The following is a 19,007-nucleotide window of genomic DNA, read 5'->3' as shown; positions in this document are numbered from 1 at the left end:
GCTAAAAAAATCAGTGTAATTAAATTCAGTTATTAAAAGTTCAGTATGAAAAAAAAAAATCAGTGCCGAAGAATTCAGTGTAAAACAAATTCAGTGCTGGAAAATTTAGAGCTGAAAAATTAAGTTTTAAAAAAAATCAGTGGAAAAAATTCAGTGCTAAAAAAATCAGTGTAATTAAATTCAGTGCTGAAAAATTCAGTGTATAAAAATTCAATGTAAAACAAAAATTCAGTGCTGGAAAATTTAGAGCTGAAAAATTAAGTTTAAAAAAAAAATCAGTGGAAAAAATTCAGTGCTGAAAAAAATCAGTGTAATTAAATTCAGTGCTGAAAAATTCAGTGTATAAAAATTCAGTGTTTAAAAATTCGAAACTGAAAAATTCAGTGTTAAAAAAATCTGTGTAATTAAATTCAGTGTTTAAAAGTTCGGTGTAAAAAAAATCAGTGCTGAAGAATTCAGTGTTTAAAAATTCAATGTAAAACAAATTCAGAGCTGAAAAATTCAGTGTTAAAAAAATTCAGTGCTAAAAAATTCAGTGTAATTAAATTCAGTGTTTTAAAGTTCAGTGTAAAAAAAATCAGTGCTGAAAAATTCAGTGTAAAACAAATTCAGTGCTGGAAAATTTAGAGCTGAAAAATTAATTTTTTTTAAAAATCAGTGAAAAAAATTCAGTGCTAAAAAAAATCAGTGTAATTAAATTCAGTGCTGAAAAATTCAGTGTTTAAAAATTCAAAACTGAAAAATTCAGTGTTAAAAAAATCTGTGTAATTAAATTCAGTGTTTAAAAGTTCGGTGTAAAAAAAATTCAGTAGTGAGAAATTCAGTGTAACAAAATTCAGTGCTGAAAAATTCCATGTAAAAAAATTCAATGTTTAAAATTTCTGTGTAAAAAAATCGGTGTAAAAGATTCAGTGCTAAAAAATCAGTGTAATTAAATTCAGTTATTAAAAGTTCAGTGTAAAAAAAAAATCAGTGCTGAAGAATTCAGTGTAAAACAAATTCAGTGCTGGAAAATTTAGAGCTGAAAAATTAAGTTTTAAAAAAAATCAGTGGAAAAAATTCAGTGCTAAAAAAATCAGTGTAATTAAATTCAGTGCTGAAAAATTCAGTGTATAAAAATTCAATGTAAAACAAATTCAGTGCTGGAAAATTTAGAGCTGAAAAATTAAGTTTAAAAAAAAATTCAGTGCTGAAAAAAATCAGTGTAATTAAATTCAGTGCTGAAAAATTCAGTGTATAAAAATTCAGTGTTTAAAAATTCGAAACTGAAAAATTCAGTGTTAAAAAAATCTGTGTAATTAAATTCAGTGTTTAAAAGTTCGGTGTAAAAAAAAAATCAGTGCTGAACAATTCAGTGTTTAAAAATTCAATGTAAAACAAATTCAGAGCTGAAAAATTCAGTGTTAAAAAAATTCAGTGCTAAAAAATTCAGTGTAATTAAATTCAGTGTTTTAAAGTTCAGTGTAAAAACATTCAGTGCTGGAAAATTCAGTGTAAAACAAATTCAGTGCTGGAAAATTTAGAGCTGAAAAATTAAGTTTTAAAAAAAATCAGTGGAAAAAATTCAGTGCTAAAAAAATCAGTGTGATTAAATTCAGTGCTGAAAAATTCAGTGTTTAAAAATTCGAAACTGAAAAATTCAGTGTTAAAAAAATCTGTGTAATTAAATTCAGTGTTTAAAAGTTCAGTGTAAAAAAAAAATCAGTGCTGAAGAATTCAGTGTTTAAAAATTCAATGTAAAACAAATTCAGAGCTGAAAAATTCAGTGTTAAAAAAATTCAGTGCTAAAAAAATTCAGTGTAATTAAATTCAGTGTTTTAAAGTTCAGTGTAAAAACATTCAGTGCTGAAAAATTCAGTGTAAAACAAATTCAGTGCTGGAAAATTTAGAGCTGAAAAATTAAGTTTTAAAAAAAATCAGTGGAAAAAATTCAGTGCTAAAAAAATCAGTGTAATTAAATTCAGTGCTGAAAAATTCAGTGTATAAAAATTCAGTGTTTAAAAATTCGAAACTGAAAAATTCAGTGTTAAAAAAATCTGTGTAATTAAATTCAGTGTTTAAAAGTTCGGTGTAAAAAAAAAATCAGTGCTGAAGAATTCAGTGTTTAAAAATTCAATGTAAAACAAATTCAGAGCTGAAAAATTCAGTGTAATTAAATTCAGTGTTTTAAAGTTCAGTGTAAAAAAATTCAGTGCTGAAAAATTCAGTGTAAAACAAATTCAGTGCTGGAAAATTTAGAGCTGAAAAATTAAGTTTTAAAAAAAATCAGTGGAAAAAATTCAGTGCTAAAAAAATCAGTGTAATTAAATTCAGTGCTGAAAAATTCAGTGTATAAAAATTCAGTGTTTAAAAATTCGAAACTGAAAAATTCAGTGTTAAAAAAATCTGTGTAATTAAATTCAGTGTTTAAAAGTTCGGTGTAAAAAAAAAAATCAGTGCTGAAGAATTCAGTGTTTAAAAATTCAATGTAAAACAAATTCAGAGCTGAAAAATTCAGTGTTAAAAAAATTCAGTGCTAAAAAATTCAGTGTAATTAAATTCAGTGTTTTAAAGTTCAGTGTAAAAAAATTCAGTGTAAAACAATTCAGTGCTGGAAAATTTAGAGCTGAAAAATTTTAAGTTTTAAAAAAAATCAGTGGAAAAAATTCAGTGCTAAAAAAATCAGTGTAATTAAATTCAGTGCTGAAAAATTCAGTGTATAAAAATTCAGTGTTTAAAAATTCGAAACTGGAAAATTTAGTGTTAAAAAAATCTGTGTAATTAAATTCAGTGTTTAAAAGTTTGGTGTAAAAAAAAAATCAGTGCTGAAGAATTCAGTGTTTAAAAATTCAATGTAAAACAAATTCAGAGCTGAAAAATTCAGTGTAATTAAATTCAGTGTTTTAAAGTTCAGTGTAAAAAAATTCAGTGCTGAAAAATTCAGTGTAAAACAAATTCAGTGCTGGAAAATTTAGAGCTGAAAAATTAAGTTTGAAAAAAAATCAGTGGAAAAAATTCAGTGCTAAAAAAATCAGTGTAATTAAATTCAGTGCTGAAAAATTCAGTGTATAAAAATTCAGTGTTTAAAAATTCGAAACTGAAAAATTCAGTGTTAAAAAAATCTGTGTAATTAAATTCAGTGTTTAAAAGTTCGGTGTAAAAAAAAAATCAGTGCTGAAGAATTCAGTGTTTAAAAATTCAATGTAAAACAAATTCAGAGCTGAAAAATTCAGTGTTAAAAAAATTCAGTGCTAAAAAATTCAGTGTAATTAAATTCAGTGTTTTAAAGTTCAGTGTAAAAAAAATTCAGTGTAAAACAAATTCAGTGCTGGAAAATTTAGAGCTGAAAAATTTTAAGTTTTAAAAAAAATCAGTGGAAAAAATTCAGTGCTAAAAAAATCAGTGTAATTAAATTCAGTGCTGAAAAATTCAGTGTATAAAAATTCAGTGTTTAAAAATTCGAAACTGAAAAATTCAGTGTTAAAAAAATCTGTGTAATTAAATTCAGTGTTTAAAAGTTCAGTGTAAAAAAAAAAAATCAGTGTTGAAGAATTCAGTGTTTAAAAATTCAATGTAAAACAAATTCAGAGCTGAAAAATTCAGTGTTAAAAAAATTCAGTGCTAAAAAATTCAGTGTAATTAAATTCAGTGTTTTAAAGTTCAGTGTAAAAAAAATTCAGTGCTGAAAAATTCAGTGTAAAACAAATTCAGTGCTGGAAAATTTAGAGCTGAAAAATTAAGTTTTAAAAAAAATCAGTGGAAAAAATTCAGTGCTAAAAAAATCAGTGTAATTAAATTCAGTGCTGAAAAATTCAGTGTATAAAAATTCAGTAGTGAGAAATTCAGTGTAACAAAATTCAGTGCTAAAAAAATCAGATCAAATAATACCAATAATAATAATAATGTATTCAATCCGTGCTTTAAGTGGGATTCTCTTATTATTTCCACAGAAGTATTCATTCTAACATGGAGCACTGTGGAGGCTCTAATCCCTGCCAAGAGTCTCAGAGCGACGCAGTGAACGGGTGCACTAAGTAGACTGTGGTGGTGGTGGTGGTGGTGATGGTGGTGGTGGTGGAGTGTTTTTGGGACAAATCGGCGGTCGTTCTGCTCATTTGAGGCGGTTATAAATGAGACAGAAATAGCGCAAGGCTGTTAAACAACTGTGTCCTGCGTGAGTCCTGTCACACTTCTTGCAAAGTTCTACTCAGGAACACTGCAGGCTTTGCAAAGAAAGGCTGAGTATTATTTTTGTTGTGCCGCTCCAGATTGGTTCCTACTGGGATGGGATTTGGTTTGTTTTTTCATGCAACCTTGATGCTCTTTTACCCACGACACTAACAAGGACTACATGACTTCCCCCCTGTCGAAGTCTTGTGTTCCTAATAACCGTATTTCAACCTTGCACAGGACAATAGTGAACAAAGAAAAGCAACATATTATGTAAATGTACAGTTTGTCTCTTATGGTCGTTTCTTTGCGGTGTCAGGTCCATCGTGGCGTACCAGCCACAAGGCGACAACAGCCACACTTTCGAGGTCATGGCCTTGCTCAAGTCCTTTGGGATGTTCCTCGGCATCTTCAGCGGCTCCTTCGCTCTGGGCGTGGCCACCGGAGTCGTCACGTCGCTCATATCCTTGAATTAATTTGTTTCATTTTGTTTACCACTATTACCCCTCCACCATATTAGCAACGAAAAACTGAGATGAAAAATGAAGCCGCAATTGGCGACAGGCGCTATTTTCCTAAATTAAAAAACTTAGTCATGATTAACTAAGATCCAACAGCGTGTGCGAAAAATAAAATAGCGTGTACTATTAGTGGGCGTGTTACGTGTGATCTACTAATACTGCGTGTGCAATTGAAAAGTGGTGCAGACGTCTTATTTAAATGAAGTTTTTCCGTGCATACCGCAGAGACGATCATTCATGCTATCATGCTCTACCTGTGTGCCATGTGTTCAACCATCTATCATCTGCAACACCTTTTCTGAATCACAATCTAGACCAGTGTTTTTCAACCACTGTGTCGCGGTGAGATACAGTCTGGTGTGCCGTGGGAGATTATCCAGTTTCACCTATTAGGGTTAAAGATATTTTTTTTCAAAGCAGTAATTCTAGTCTGCAAACGATGTGTTGTTGTTGAGTGTCGGTGCTGTCTAGAGCTGGGCAGAGTAACCGTGTAATACTCTTCCATATCAGTAGGTGGCAGCAGGTAGCTAATTGCTTTGTAGATGTGGGAAACAGCGGGAGGCAGCGTGCAGGTAAAAAGATGTCTAATGCTTAAACCAAAAATAAACAAAAGGTGAGTGCCCCTCAGAAAAGGCATTGAAGCTTAGGGAAGGCTATGCAGAACCAAACTAAAACTGAACTGGCTACCAAGTAAACAAAAACAGAATGCTGGACGACAGCAAAGACTTACTGTGGAGCAAAGACGGCGTCCACAATGTACATCCAAACACGACATGACAATCAACAATGTGCCCACAAAGAAGGATTAAAAACAACTGAAATATTCTTGATTGTTAAAACAAAGTCCATCCATCCATCCATCCATCTTCTTCCGCTTATCCGAGGTCGGGTCGCGGGGGCAGCAGCCTAAGCAGGGAAGCCCAGACTTCCCTCTCCCCAGCCACTTCGTCCAGCTCTTCCTGTGGGACCCCGAGGCGTTCCCAGGCCAGCCGGGAGACATAGTCTTCCCAACGTGTCCTGGGTCTTCCCCGCGGCCTCCTACCGGTCGGACGTGCCCTAAACACCTCCCTAGGGAGGCGTTCGGGTGGCATCCTGACCAGATGCCCGAACCACCTCATCTGGCTCCTCTCGATGTGGAGGAGCAGCGGCTTTACTTTGAGCTCCCCCCGGATGGCAGAGCTTCTCACCCTATCTCTAAGGGAGAGCCCCGCCACCCGGCGGAGGAAACTCATTTCGGCCGCTTGTACCCGTGATCTTGTCCTTTCGGTCATAACCCAAAGCTCATGACCATAGGTGAGGATGGGAACGTAGATCGACCGGTAAATTGAGAGCTTTGCCTTCCGGCTCAGCTCCTTCTTCACCACAACGGATCGATACAGCGTCCGCATTACTGAAGACGCCGCACCGATCCGCCTGTCGATCTCACGATCCACTCTTCCCTCACTCGTGAACAAGACTCCGAGGTACTTGAACTCCTCCACTTGGGGCAAAATCTCCTCCCCAACCCGGAGATGGCACTCCACCCTTTTCCGGGCGAGAACCATGGACTCGGACTTGGAGGTGCTGATTCTCATCCCAGTCGCTTCACACTCGGCTGCGAACCGATCCAGCGAGAGCTGAAGATCCTGGCCAGATGAAGCCATCAGGACCACATCATCTGCAAAAAGCAGAGACCTAATCCTGCAGCCACCAAACCAGATCCCCTCAACGCCTTGACTGCGCCTAGAAATTCTGTCCATAAAAGTTATGAACAGAATCAGTGACAAAGGGCAGCCTTGGCGGAGTCCAACCCTCACTGGAAACGTGTCCGACTTACTGCCGGCAATGCGGACCAAGCTCTGACACTGATCATACAGGGAGCGGACCGCCAAGATCAGACAGTCCGATACCCCATACTCTCTGAGCACTCCCCACAGGACTTCCCGAGGGACACGGTCGAATGCCTTCTCCAAGTCCACAAAACACATGTAGACTGGTTGGGCAAACTCCCATGCACCCTCAAGGACCCTGCCGAGAGTATAGAGCTGGTCCACAGTTCCACGACCAGGACGAAAACCACACTGTTTCTCCTGAATCCGAGGTTCGACTATCCGGCGTAGCCTCCTCTCCAGTACACCTGAATAGACCTTACCGGGAAGGCTGAGGAGTGTGATCCCACGATAGTTAGAACACACCCTCCGGTTTCTTATGATCAATGTTAATTAAAATACTAAATGTGGGATATAAATAATAATGGAAGTATAATTGTTTGTATATAGTATATAAAATGGTACAAAGGTTTAACACGCGTATAAGGATATTTCACATGCCTTTACTGTGTATATAATTGAACAGTGTTCATATTGTGTATAATGTGTATTTATAATATGTTGTACAAAAGACATTTCATAATTTTCGGAAGTTCATCTTGTACTTGACATTGTTTATAGGGTTAGGCGCTATAAGTGTTCAACTTCAGCCTAAACCCTTTCGGTCTGCAACATTTTCATTTTCAATCTATGAATGTACAACTGTTTGTTTATTTTGTTGACCATTGACCGAAGAATAAACTTTACTTACTTACTTACTTACATCTAAAAAAAAAAAGCAGTTAATTCCACGGAATGATACACAGGCAGAGAAAAGGTCCGGCCAAACTAAACCGAGATGGCGTACAAAAACGGGGGCAAACTCTTGGTCAAAAAGCAGGGCCTACGAAAACCGAGGTACATCAATGGCATACCTGCCAACTACTCCGGTTTTCCCGTAATTAGTACGGTTTTCATCAACCTATTCCGGGTTACGGTTGCAGTGATAAAAAATACGGTTTTTCATTAATTTAAAAAAAACAACATTTTTTAAATGCGCGAGGCTATTTATAGCACCGCTGCCAAGCACGAGGCACCAGTTGCCATTGTTTCCAAACGAGCGAACGATCATGGAATCAGCCGGAGAAAAATCGCAAACGAGTCTTAAACCGAAAAGAAAACTGCAGTCATTCCGTGAAGAATATTCAAAAGCCTATCCGGGAATAATTATCCGTTCCAAAAAGGGTGAAAACTACGCGAATTGCACCTTGTGCAGACAAGATTTTTCGATCGGACACGGAGGAATTAGCGATGTAAAAGACCACGTTGGGACAAAAAAACACAAGTCTAATGCCGTTGCTAGCGATACAAGTGGAAAACTTTCAACGTTTTTCGGATTTTAGCCACAAAAAGGTAATGACACCAATGTTATCTATTGGAATTGTTTAGTACTGTTATACTGTTAAAAGTGTTTATACTATTTATGCTTTCAAGTCCAAGTTGAAGAAATCTTGTTAAATGTTGACAGCATAACTACCAAAATACAGAAGTATGTCCTTAATATTTTTGCAGTGCTATTTCTGTTGAAAAGTTCAAATGATTACATTAGAGATGTGATGTGCCACTTTTCAAGTGTCTGATGGCTTAAATTCATTTTCATTAATTTTTCATATTTTGAATTCTTTTGAAAGGCTTACAAAAAAACTACATTTGAATTGTAATTCCATGCTATTGACAGGACTATTAATTTTAATGACGTTAGCTTACCATGTTTACAGTATGATAATTGTGATAGAAATGTGAATTTTAGGCACAGAATATTTTTTACAATTGAACAAGGCAGTAGATTATACAAGCTTGGACAGAAAGTTAATAATGACACCAATTTTTTTTTTAATGGAATTGTTTAGTACTGTTTTACCATTTGTTTACTGTAAAAAGTGTTTATACTGTTTATACTTTCAATGAACAAATTGAAGTCTTGTGAAAGGTTGACAGGATAACTGGCATTAACTGTCAAAATAATTTCAAACTATTGAAGTTAGCTTACAGAATAAACATGTCAATCAACCCATATGATTTTTGCTGTAATATTTTTGTTTTGAAAAGTCACTGTGACTGATAGAAAAGTGATGGTTTTAGCAACATTTTAACCTGTCTGAATGCTAATAATCATTTTGCGTCGGGGGGCGAAGCCTGAACCCCCCACCAGGACTTTGTCCTGGACCTACCGGGGCCTGCGGCCCCTGGACCCTGGCTACTAGGTTTTTCTGATTTCAAAAGTTGGCAGGTATGCAATGGTCTTTTAGTGGCAGAAAAACTCTGCTTTTCTTGTTGACCACCTTGACAAGCGCCTGCACGTGACAAAGTTCACCAAGCTAAGAGATTTCCAGCTGCTGGAGACGGCCTTGTTCTTCCTCATGTCATGGAGCACCTTCCTTTTGGCTGAGGCTTGTGGCTTCACAGGTAACCTGCGCACACACACACACACACACACACGCACACACGCACCTAGTCTAACCATCTGTCAATAGTCTTGTTACAATTAACGGTCGCCCCCTGGCTGCTTTGCATCAGGCGTGGTTGCAGTGTTGTTCTGTGGAATCACCCAGGCCCACTACACCTTCAACAATCTGTCGCCAGAGTCCCAGGACAGGACCAAACAGGTCAGACCAGAACAATGACAATTTTTACATTTTTTTTTATTAGCCAATCTGTCAAGAATGTCAGTTGCTTTTATTTTGAAAGCCTTGTCTTGCCTTGCAGCTGTTTGAGTTGCTGAACTTCCTGGCGGAGAACTTCATTTTCTCCTACATGGGTCTGGCCCTGTTCACCTTCCAGAGCCACGTCTTCAACCCCATGTTCATCGTCGGGGCTTTTGTATCCTTTGGGACAATTTACCAAGAACTGGTTAGCTCAGCATCCTCTGGCCCGCTGTGGTCCTTACCCTCTATCCCAACCAGGTGGCAGTGTTCCTGGGGAGGGCGGCCAACATCTACCCCCTGTCCTTCCTCCTCAATCTGGGCCGACGCAACAAGATCAGATCCAACTTCCAGCACATGATGATGTTTGCAGGTCAGTCAAGATCAGACCTGGGTAAATTAAGGCCCGGGGGGCCACATGTGGCCCGCTAAGCTTTTCAATTTGGCCCGACGGACAATCCCAAGTCATTTTTTTTAGATGTTTAAGATGTAAAGTGTAGCTGCCATTATGATGTGCACTCATCTTTTATAATCACCTCCAACTATACTAAGTCTTTACATGCTTGGAATATGCGCCTATGGATGATATACCAGTTACTATCAGAGGTGGGTAGAGTAGCCAGAAAATGTACTCAAGTAAGAGTACTGTTACTTTAGAGATTTATTACTCAAGTAAAAGTAAGGAGTAGTCACCCAAATATTTACTTGAGTAAAAGTAAAAAGTATGTTGTGAAAAAACTACTCAAGTACTGAGTAACTGATGAGTAACATACACACACACACATATATATATATATATATATATATATATATATATTAGAGATGCGCGGATAGGCAATTATTTCATCCGCAACCGCATCAGAAAGTCGTCAACCATCCGCAATCCACCCGATCTAACATTTGATCAGAACCGCATCCGCCCGCACCCGCCCGTTGTTATATATCTAATATAGACGATGCAAGGCATTAGTGAGGTTATAAAGCTTTTGCCTGTTAAAGAAAGGAGACTGATCCAATGCAGCACAGACATTCGCGTGCCACGCTGTCACGACCCAGACGCACACCAGTGCGCAATCATATGGGAGCCGCGCTGAGCGCACCTCCAAGCGCACCTCCAAGCGCGTCTCGCTGCCGGCGATGGCCGGGTATGGGCCCGACGCTCCAGCGCCATCCATTTTCAGGGCTAGTTGATTCGGCAGGTGGGTTGTTACACACTCCTTAGCGGGTTCCAACTTCCATGGCCACCGTCCTGCTGTCTATATCAACCAGGGTGAGCCCCACCCCTTTCGTGAGCGCACTGCGCGTGGAGTGACCCCTGTTACGCGCCCCCGGCAACAGGGGTGGCGGGCAGGTAAGCTGCGCGGGCGGAGCGCGCGGAGTGACCCCTGTTACGAGCCCCCGGCCACGGGGGTGGCGGGCAGGTAAGCTGCTTACCTGCTGCGCGTGACGCCGGCCGCGGCGAAGGCGGACGAGGCGGGGTGTCGGTGCGGTGGGCGCGGTGGTGACCCTGGACGTGCGTCGGGCCCTTCTCGCGGATCGCCTCAGCTACGGCTCCCGGTGGGGCCCTCTCGGGGGAAGGGGCCTCGGTCCCGGACCCCGGCGAGGCGTCCCTTCTCCGCTCCGTAAAAGTGTCCATCTCTTTTCTTTTTTTTTCTTCTGTTGTGGCATATGCAGCAGGTGCCTGCTCGTTTTTCGTATGTGGGTAACAACATTTAACTATGTATATATATTTCCGAATTGGTTTAACTGCCACCTGCCTGAATCTATTTAAAATCTTTTTTTTTTTTTTTTTCAACCACCCGACCCGACCCGCGGATAAAATCTAATTTTTTTTAATTTCATCCGCCCGATCCGCGGATAATCCGCGGACTCCGCGGTTGTGCCCGCAAACCGCGCATCTCTAATATATATATATATATACATATATATATATACACACACACACACACACACACATATATATATATATATATATATATATATATATATATATACCGTATATATATATACATATATATATATATACACACATATATATATATACATACATTGATATATACAGTATATAATTTATATTTATTTATTTTGCCGTTTTTGTTTACATGTTAAAGGTGTTTTAATGAATATACATGCATGTTTAACACATATAGATTCCTTTCTTTAATGAAGACAAGAATATAAGTTGGTGTATTACCTGATTCTGATGACTTGCATTGATTGGAATCAGACAGTAGTGCTTGTAATGTCCACGTTTTCAAATGGAGGAGAAAAAAAGTTGCTCCTTTCTGTCTAATACCACATGAAAGTGGTTGGTTTTTGGCATCTTATTTGTCCAGCTTCCATATTCGTTTTTATACACTTTACAAGAAATACATTGGCGGCAAATCCCGTACCTTGCTAGCTTGTTTGCGCTGGCTTTCGGAGACTCTTATTTTGAAAGCGCAGGCGCGATGGAGCGGCACTTTTATTGTGAAGACAGGAACTGTGCAGTCAGTCTTTAGGCTTTTGACGGGATGTACGGTTGAAATAAAAAAGGGTCTCTTTTCCTTCACGCTTTTGATTGATTGATTGATTGATTGAAACTTTTATTAGTAGATTGCACAGTACAGTACATATTCCGTACGATTGACCACTAAATGGTAACACCCGAATACGTTTTTCAACTTGTTTAAGTCAGGTCATGTGACCGCCTGGCTCTGTTTGATTGGTCCAACGTCACCAGTGACTGCATCTGATTGGTGGAACGGAGTGAACGTCACCAGTGACTGTATTTGTTGAAACGCAGGCACTATGAAGGTCTGTCTGACAGACCAAAACAAACAAAGCGTGCATTAACAGATCGATAAAAAATTAGTAGCGAGCTGAATGTAGATAAAAGTAGCGGAGTAAAAGTAGCGGAGTAAAAGTAGCGTTTCTTCTCTATAAATATACTTAAGTAAAAGTAAAATTATGTTGCATTAAAACTACTCTTAGAAGTACAATTTATCCCAAAAGTTACTCAAGTAGATGTAACGGAGTAAATGTAGCGCCTTACTACCCACCTCTGTGTGCACTCATCTTTTATAATCACCTCCAACTATACTAAGTCTTTACATGCTTGGAATATGCGCCTATGGATGATATACCAGTTACTATGGTCATCTAATTAGTTACTATGGTCATCTAATTAGTTACTTTGGTAATCTACGTCACAGCAGCTCAGGCGAGGCACCAAGCAGTGTGGGCGGGGAGCGTTTCAACAGACGCGGAAGGAGATTTTCACAACAAAGTTCTAAAGCTTAGTGATATCAGATTGTAGGTGGGTTTATTTTGTACCCCTCACGTTCATATTTCACCGTTTGTCGCATTTTTGTTGCGTTTCACTCGATTGTAAAATGTGTCGATCGAAAGAGGGTGTGACATTTATGTTTGTCAATATTCAGTGTTTTATCCTTTGTAGAAAAATGTAAAATTCCAGTACGTTTTTTAAGGCGGTCCGTCATAACATTTTTAGCATTCAATCAGACATTATTGTGAGGTTTTGTATTAGTGTTCATAAATATAGATATACCGGCTCCCAGACACATTTTTATTCTCTAAATGTGGCCCCCGAGTCAAAATAATTGCCCCGGCCTGGTCAAGAGCATATATAGTGGTACCTCTGTTATATTTAGTAACCGGTTCTTAAAGATCCGACAAAAACACAATTGGAAAAATTCAAGCAACTTCATGTCAATTCAATTAACCCGTTCCAGTCACTCAAAAATACTACAACAAAGCACATTATATAGAGAATAATTTCTAGTTTTACATGCAGAAAACACTAAAAAAAAACACATAAATGATGAATGGAATGGATAAATTAACCTTTAACGTCACTCTTGACGTTAAATGTTAATTTGATGGTTGGTGGATAGATAGATAGATAGATAGATAGATAGATAGATAGATAGATAGATAGATAGATAGATAGATAGATAGTACTTTATTGATTCCTTCAGGAGAGTTCCATCAGGAAAATTAAAATTCCAGCAGCAGTGTACAAAATTGAGATCGAATTTAAAAAGTAAAAAGTAAATAATGGGGGTATAAATGGAAACAAAATAGAAAAATATTACAATAGATTAAAAATAAAAAGCAACAATGAGAATAAAAATATAACAGTAAAATTAAAGCTGCAAGCAGCGTTGGTCGGGCCCGCGTATTTGGCAGGTGCTAGTCCTAAGTGTCCCAATACTTTTGTCAAGTTTTAGTCCCAAATGTCCCAATACTTTTGTCCAGTGTAAGTGTCCCAATACTTTTGTCCAGTTGTAGTCCTAAGTGTCCCAATACTTTTGTCAAGTTGTAGTCCTAAGTGTCCCAATACTTTTGGCCAGTGTAAGTGTCCCAATACTTTTGTCCAGTGGTAGTCCTAAGTGTCCCAATACTTTTGTCCAGTTGTAGTCCTAAGTGTCCCAATACTTTTGTCAAGTTGTAGTCCTAAGTGCTCCAATACTTTTGGCCAGTGTAAGTGTCCCAATACTTTTGTCAAGTGGTAGTCCTAAGTGTCCCAATACTTTTGTCTACGTTTAGTCCGAAGTGTCCCAATACTTTTGTCCAGTTCTAGTCCTAAGTGTCCCAATACTTTTGTCAAGTTGTAGTCCTAAGTGTCCCAATACTTTTGGCCAGTGTAAGTGTCCCAATACTTTTGTCCAGTGGTAGTCCTAAGTGTCCCAATACTTTTGTCCAGTTGTAGTCCTAAGTGTCCCAATACTTTTGGCCAGTGTAGGTGTCCCAATACTTTTGTCCAGTTGTAGTCCTAAGTGTCCCAATACTTTTGTCAAGTTGTAGTCCTAAGTGTCCCAATACTTTTGTCCAGTTGTAGTCCTAAGTGCCCCAATACTTTTGGCCAGTGTAGGTGTCCCAAAACTTTTGTCCAGTTGTAGTCGTAAGTGTCCCAATACTTTTGTCAAGTTGTAGTCCTAAGTGTCCCAATACTTGTGTCCAGTGTAAGTGTCCCAATACTTTTGTTCAGTTTTTGTCCTAAGTGTCCCAATACTTTTGTCAAGTTGTAGTCCCAAGTATCCCAATACTTTTGTCCAGTTGTAATCCCAAGTGTCCCAAAACTTTTGTCTAGTTTTAGTCCTAAGTGTCCCAATACTTTTGTACAGTGTAAGTGTCCCAATACTTATGTTTAGTGGTAGCCATAAGTGTCCCAATACTTTTGTTTAGTTTTCGTCCTAAGTGTCCAAATACTTTTGTCCAGTGGTAGTCATGTGTCCCAATACTTTTGTCAAGTTGTAGTCCCAAGTATCCCAATACTTTTGTCCAGTTGTAGTTGTAAGTGTCCCAATACTTTTGTCCAGTTGTAATCCCAAGTGTCCCAATACTTTTGTCTAGTTTTAGTCCTAAGTGTCCCAATACTTTTGTACAGTGTAAGTGTCCCAATACTTATGTTCAGTGGTAGCCATAAGTGTCCCAATGCTTTTGTCAAGTTTTAGTCCCAAGTGTCCCAATACTTTAGCCAGTTGTAGTCCTAAGTGTCCCAATACTTTAGTCCAGTGTAAGCGTCCCAATACTTTTGGCCAGTGTAAGTGTCCCAATACTTTTGTCCAGTGGTAGTCATAAGTGTCCCAATACTTTTGTCAAATTGTAGTCCCAAGTGTCCCAATACTTTTGTCCAGTTTTGGTGCTATGTGTCCCAATACTTTTGTCCAGTGGTAGTCATAAGTGTCCCAATACTTTTGTCTACTTTTAGTCTGAAGTGTCCCAAGACTTTTGTCTAGTGTACCTACCTTGTCTGTATTGTGTGGGCACGTTGGTGCTTCCTGCTTTTGAGCAGCCATCTTAAAAAACCAGCAGCGCAGCAGCATCAGTGCAGCGGGTCTTTGAAGGGTCATAAAATCAAAACCGGAGCAGGTATCACAACTCTTTCGCCAACTTTTAATCAGAAGGGTTCAATCTCTCTCCTGTGTTAGTTTGAAGCCGAAACAACAAACGCGCTCAGAGGAGATGTTTGAAGAAATGTGACCGGTTTTTACAAAGAATTTGTGTTGAAGGGGGAATAGCAAACTGTTGATTTTTGCTGGGGGTTGTCAATTTATGAAATGTAGGTCTAAGTGAGACCTACGGAGAGGTTTTTGTTTCATGTCTCTCCGACCTTCCCAGTGGGAGTTACAGGCAGTTGTGTCATTTTTTTCTTCCGAGGAGCAGTTTTTTCTCAGTTTTATTCAAAAATTGCTGTAGAGCGCAATTTTTAAATTTGGGGTTAGGTTTTTTTATTAGATGACAGTTTTTGCCAATCCTGATGTGTGTGTTCAGTTTGGTGAGTTTTGAAGCATGTTAAGGGGGTCAAATTACAGCTCAAAGAGGCAAAAGTGACTGTTTTTAGTACTTTTTTGTCTTGAAGGGGGAATTGCCAACTTCCTGTTGATTTTAGCCCGAGGATATACAATTATGAAATGTAGATCTAAGTCAGACCTACATAAAGGTTTTTGTTTCATGTCTCTCCGACCTTCCTAGTGGGAGTTACAGGCAGCGTAGTTTTTTCTTCTTCCTAGGGGGCGCTAGAGCGCAATTTTGATTTTTGCGGTTCGGTATTTTTATTAAAAGACAATTTTCGCAGGTCCTGATGTGTGGGTCAAATATGGTGAGTTTTGAAGCATGTTAAGTGGGTCAAATTAGTGCTCAAAGAGGCGGCGGAAGAAGAAAGAAAGAAAGAATAAAACCTTACAAATTCAATAGGTCCATTGCATAAGGACTCCCTGTGGGAGTCCTTATGCAATGGGCCATTGCGGGCCCTAATTATGTCCCATTGCGGGCCCTAATAAGAATATAACAAGAGAAACTAGGCAGTAGTGACCATGTTATGAAAAAGTATTGCACTGTTAAATTTTTTGCATCCCCTGTCATCCTAGTACCCCCCCCCCTTCCCCCCCAGAGAGGAGTTGTACAGTCTAATGTCATCCTAGTACCCCCCCCCCCCCCCCCCCCCACCTCTCCCCTACTCCTTCTGCAACATAAAAGATGGCATTAGTTACCGAAATATACTTTGACTTTGCTTCTGCTTGTCTGCTGCTCTCAAATATGTAGGATGTTTTCTGCTCATAGTCTACATCATTGATGTTGTGTTGTGGTGAAATCTCAGCTTCGTTTGACAGTGCAAACATTTTACCACCGTGTCCTTCTTTTTGAGTTTTAAATGATCACGAAACCTTCAAAAGCTTCTCTCGTCTTCTTTGGGCCATTTGCTCTCTTTCCCCTCTGTCTTTGTTTTTGGCATTTAGCTGTTCCCGCCCCTCATACACATAAACACACCGGCCACATCACCAACACCACTCCTGAATGCTTTAGTAAAGTAGTTTCATTAAACCAATCATAGAAGCAACAAAATACAAAACAAGGCTTTTTCCCCGTCGAATTGCACTGCAAAAAGTGAAATCTAAGTAAGATGAAATATATCAAATAAGGCTGGTATTTGCTTATTTTCTGTCTGATAAGATAATTCTTCTCACTAAGCAGATTTTATGTTAGTGTTTTACTTGTTTTAAGTGTTTTGGTCCTAAATGATCTCAGTAAGATATTACAGCTTGTTGCTGAGATGTGATGACCTATATTGAGTAAAACATGCTTGAAACTAGAATATCAAGTGTTGCAAAGCTGTGTCATCAACACTCACAAGTATAAAACTACTTTTTTAAAGTCATCATTTCTTATTTCAAGCATGAAAAAAAATCATGACAATTGTGTCTCATAATTAAAACAGATGACAGCCAAATGGACTTTGCTGTTTTATTTACAATGAAACAATAGAAAATTAAAGCTGCAAATTACAGCTCAAAGAGGCAAAAGTGACTGTTTTTAGTACTTTTTTGTCTTGAAGGGGGAATTGCCAACTTCCTGTTGATTTTAGCCCGAGAATGTACTATTATGAAATGTAGGTCTAAGTGAGACCTACATAGAGGTTTTTGTTTCATGCCTCCCCGACCTTCCCAGTGGGAGTTACAGGCAGTTTTGTCAGTTTTTTCATCCGAGGAGCAGTTTTTTGTGCGTTTTATAAAAAAATTGCGCTAGAGCACAATTTTGAGATTTGGGGTTAGGTTTTTTTATTAGATCACAATTTTTGCCAGTCCTGATGTGTGCGTTCAGTTTGGTGAGTTTTGAAGCATGTTAAGGGGTCAAATTACAGCTCAAAGAGGCAAAAGTGACTGTTTTTAGTACTTTTTTGTCTTGAAGGGGGAATTGCCAACTTCCTGTTGATTTTAGCCCAAGAATGTACTATTATGAAATGTAGGTCTAAGTGAGACCTACATAGAGGTTTTTGTTTCATGCCTCTCCGACCTTCCCAGTGGGAGTTACAGGCAGTTTTGTCAGTTTTTTCATCCGAGGAGCCGTTTTTTGTGCGTTTTATTCAAAAATTGCGCTAGAGCACAATTTTGAGATTTGGGGTTAGGTTTTTTTATTAGATCACAATTTTTGCCAGTCCTGATGTGTGCGTTCAGTTTGGTGAGTTTTGAAGCATGTTAAGGGGGTCAAATTACAGCTCAAAGAGGCAAAAGTGACTGTTTTTAGTACTTTTTTGTCTTGAAGGGGGAATTGCCAACTTCCTGTTGATTTTAGCCCAAGAATGTACTATTATGAAATGTAGGTCTAAGTCAGACCTACATAGAGGTTTTTGTTTCATGTCTTTCCGACCTTCCTAGTGGGGGTTACAGGCAGTCTAGTTTTTTTTTTTCCTAGGGGGCGCTAGAGCGCAATTTTGAGTTTTGTGGTTCGTTTTTTTTTTTTAAAGGCAATTTTCGCAGGTCCTGATGTGTGGGTCAAATATGGTGAGTTTTGAAGCATGTTAAGTGGGTCAAATTACAGTTTAATGTGGCGGCGGAAGAATAAAGAATAAAGCATAAAACCTTACAAATTCAATAGGTCCTTATGTCCCATTGCATAAGGACTCCCTTTGGGAGTCCTTATGCAATGGGCCATGCGGGCCCTAATAAGTACTCGTATAGTAGTACAGTTGGCACAGTACAGTAAACTGACAGTTAATATTTAAACATTTGACATTTCTAACAATTTTGAACAGAAATAGTTCATGCACATTTAGATGAATTCTTCAAAATTACAATAAAAAATATTTTTGGCTGAGGGCCAGGCTGTATATATGCACACTAATTGACTGAAAGAGCACGCACTTGGCGCGATGATGTCATGTTATCCATGGAAAAATGCATTTTTAGACCATTTAATTTGTCTGAGCGGCTAGGAGACCCCGAGAGTAACAAGCGCTTGCCTTGTTGCCTTTCCATTAAGAACAATAAACTAGTTTTTAGTATAAGTTTGCTGCTTTCAAGAAATGTAATGCATATCATTATGTCAAAATAATGGCACTAGCATTTACTTCATTTAAGAATATTTTTCAACATATTGAGCAAAAAGGTCTCTTTTTTTTCTAGCAAGAAAAGTGCACTTGTTATTAGTGAGAATATACTTATTTTAAGCTATTTTTGGCTTCATTGAGGTTAGCTAATTTGACTTGTTTTGGAAAGTCTTGACAAGCCAAATTTTCTTGTTCTATTGGCAGATAATTTTGCTTAGTTCAAATAAAATACCCCTCATTTTTGTATTTTTAGGGCCCGCATGGCCCATTGCATAAGGACTCCTTCGGGAGTCCTTATGCAATGGGACATAAGGACCTATTGAATTTGTAAGGTTTTATTCTTTATTATTATTATACCGGCCGCCTCTTTGAGCTGTAATTTGACCCACTTAACATGCTTCAAAACTCACCATATTTGACGCACACATCAGGGCTGGCGAAAATTGCCGTTTGATAAAAAAACCAAACCCCAAAAATCAAAATTGCGCTCTAGCGCCCCCTAGAAAAAAAAAAAACT

The 19,007-nt window shown here is 38.3% G+C and overlaps 1 protein-coding gene across 2 annotated transcripts in view; it reads left to right on the top strand.

Moving 5' to 3' along the window:
- The window catches only part of slc9a6a (solute carrier family 9 member A6a), a 61,398-nt gene that overhangs the window by 33,561 nt on the left and 8,830 nt on the right, over nucleotides 1–19,007 (top strand). The window contains exons 7-12 of one of the 2 annotated variants that reach the window (XM_072912376.1): nucleotides 3,930–4,004; nucleotides 4,469–4,610; nucleotides 8,818–8,923; nucleotides 9,035–9,123; nucleotides 9,224–9,337; nucleotides 9,421–9,532. In XM_072912376.1, the coding sequence (XP_072768477.1) occupies nucleotides 3,930–4,004; nucleotides 4,469–4,610; nucleotides 8,818–8,923; nucleotides 9,035–9,123; nucleotides 9,224–9,337; nucleotides 9,421–9,532 (638 nt within the window). The remainder of the gene's footprint in view (nucleotides 1–3,929; nucleotides 4,005–4,468; nucleotides 4,611–8,817; nucleotides 8,924–9,034; nucleotides 9,124–9,223; nucleotides 9,338–9,420; nucleotides 9,533–19,007) is intronic. The other variant, XM_061930556.2, reaches the window with a different exon arrangement.

The sequence above is a fragment of the Nerophis lumbriciformis genome, linkage group LG36 (assembly GCF_033978685.3).
Source record: "Nerophis lumbriciformis linkage group LG36, RoL_Nlum_v2.1, whole genome shotgun sequence".
Lineage (NCBI taxonomy): Eukaryota > Metazoa > Chordata > Actinopteri > Syngnathiformes > Syngnathidae > Nerophis > Nerophis lumbriciformis.
The sequence above is the reverse complement of the archived record's forward strand: the minus strand, read 5'-3'. Positions and strand labels throughout refer to the sequence as shown.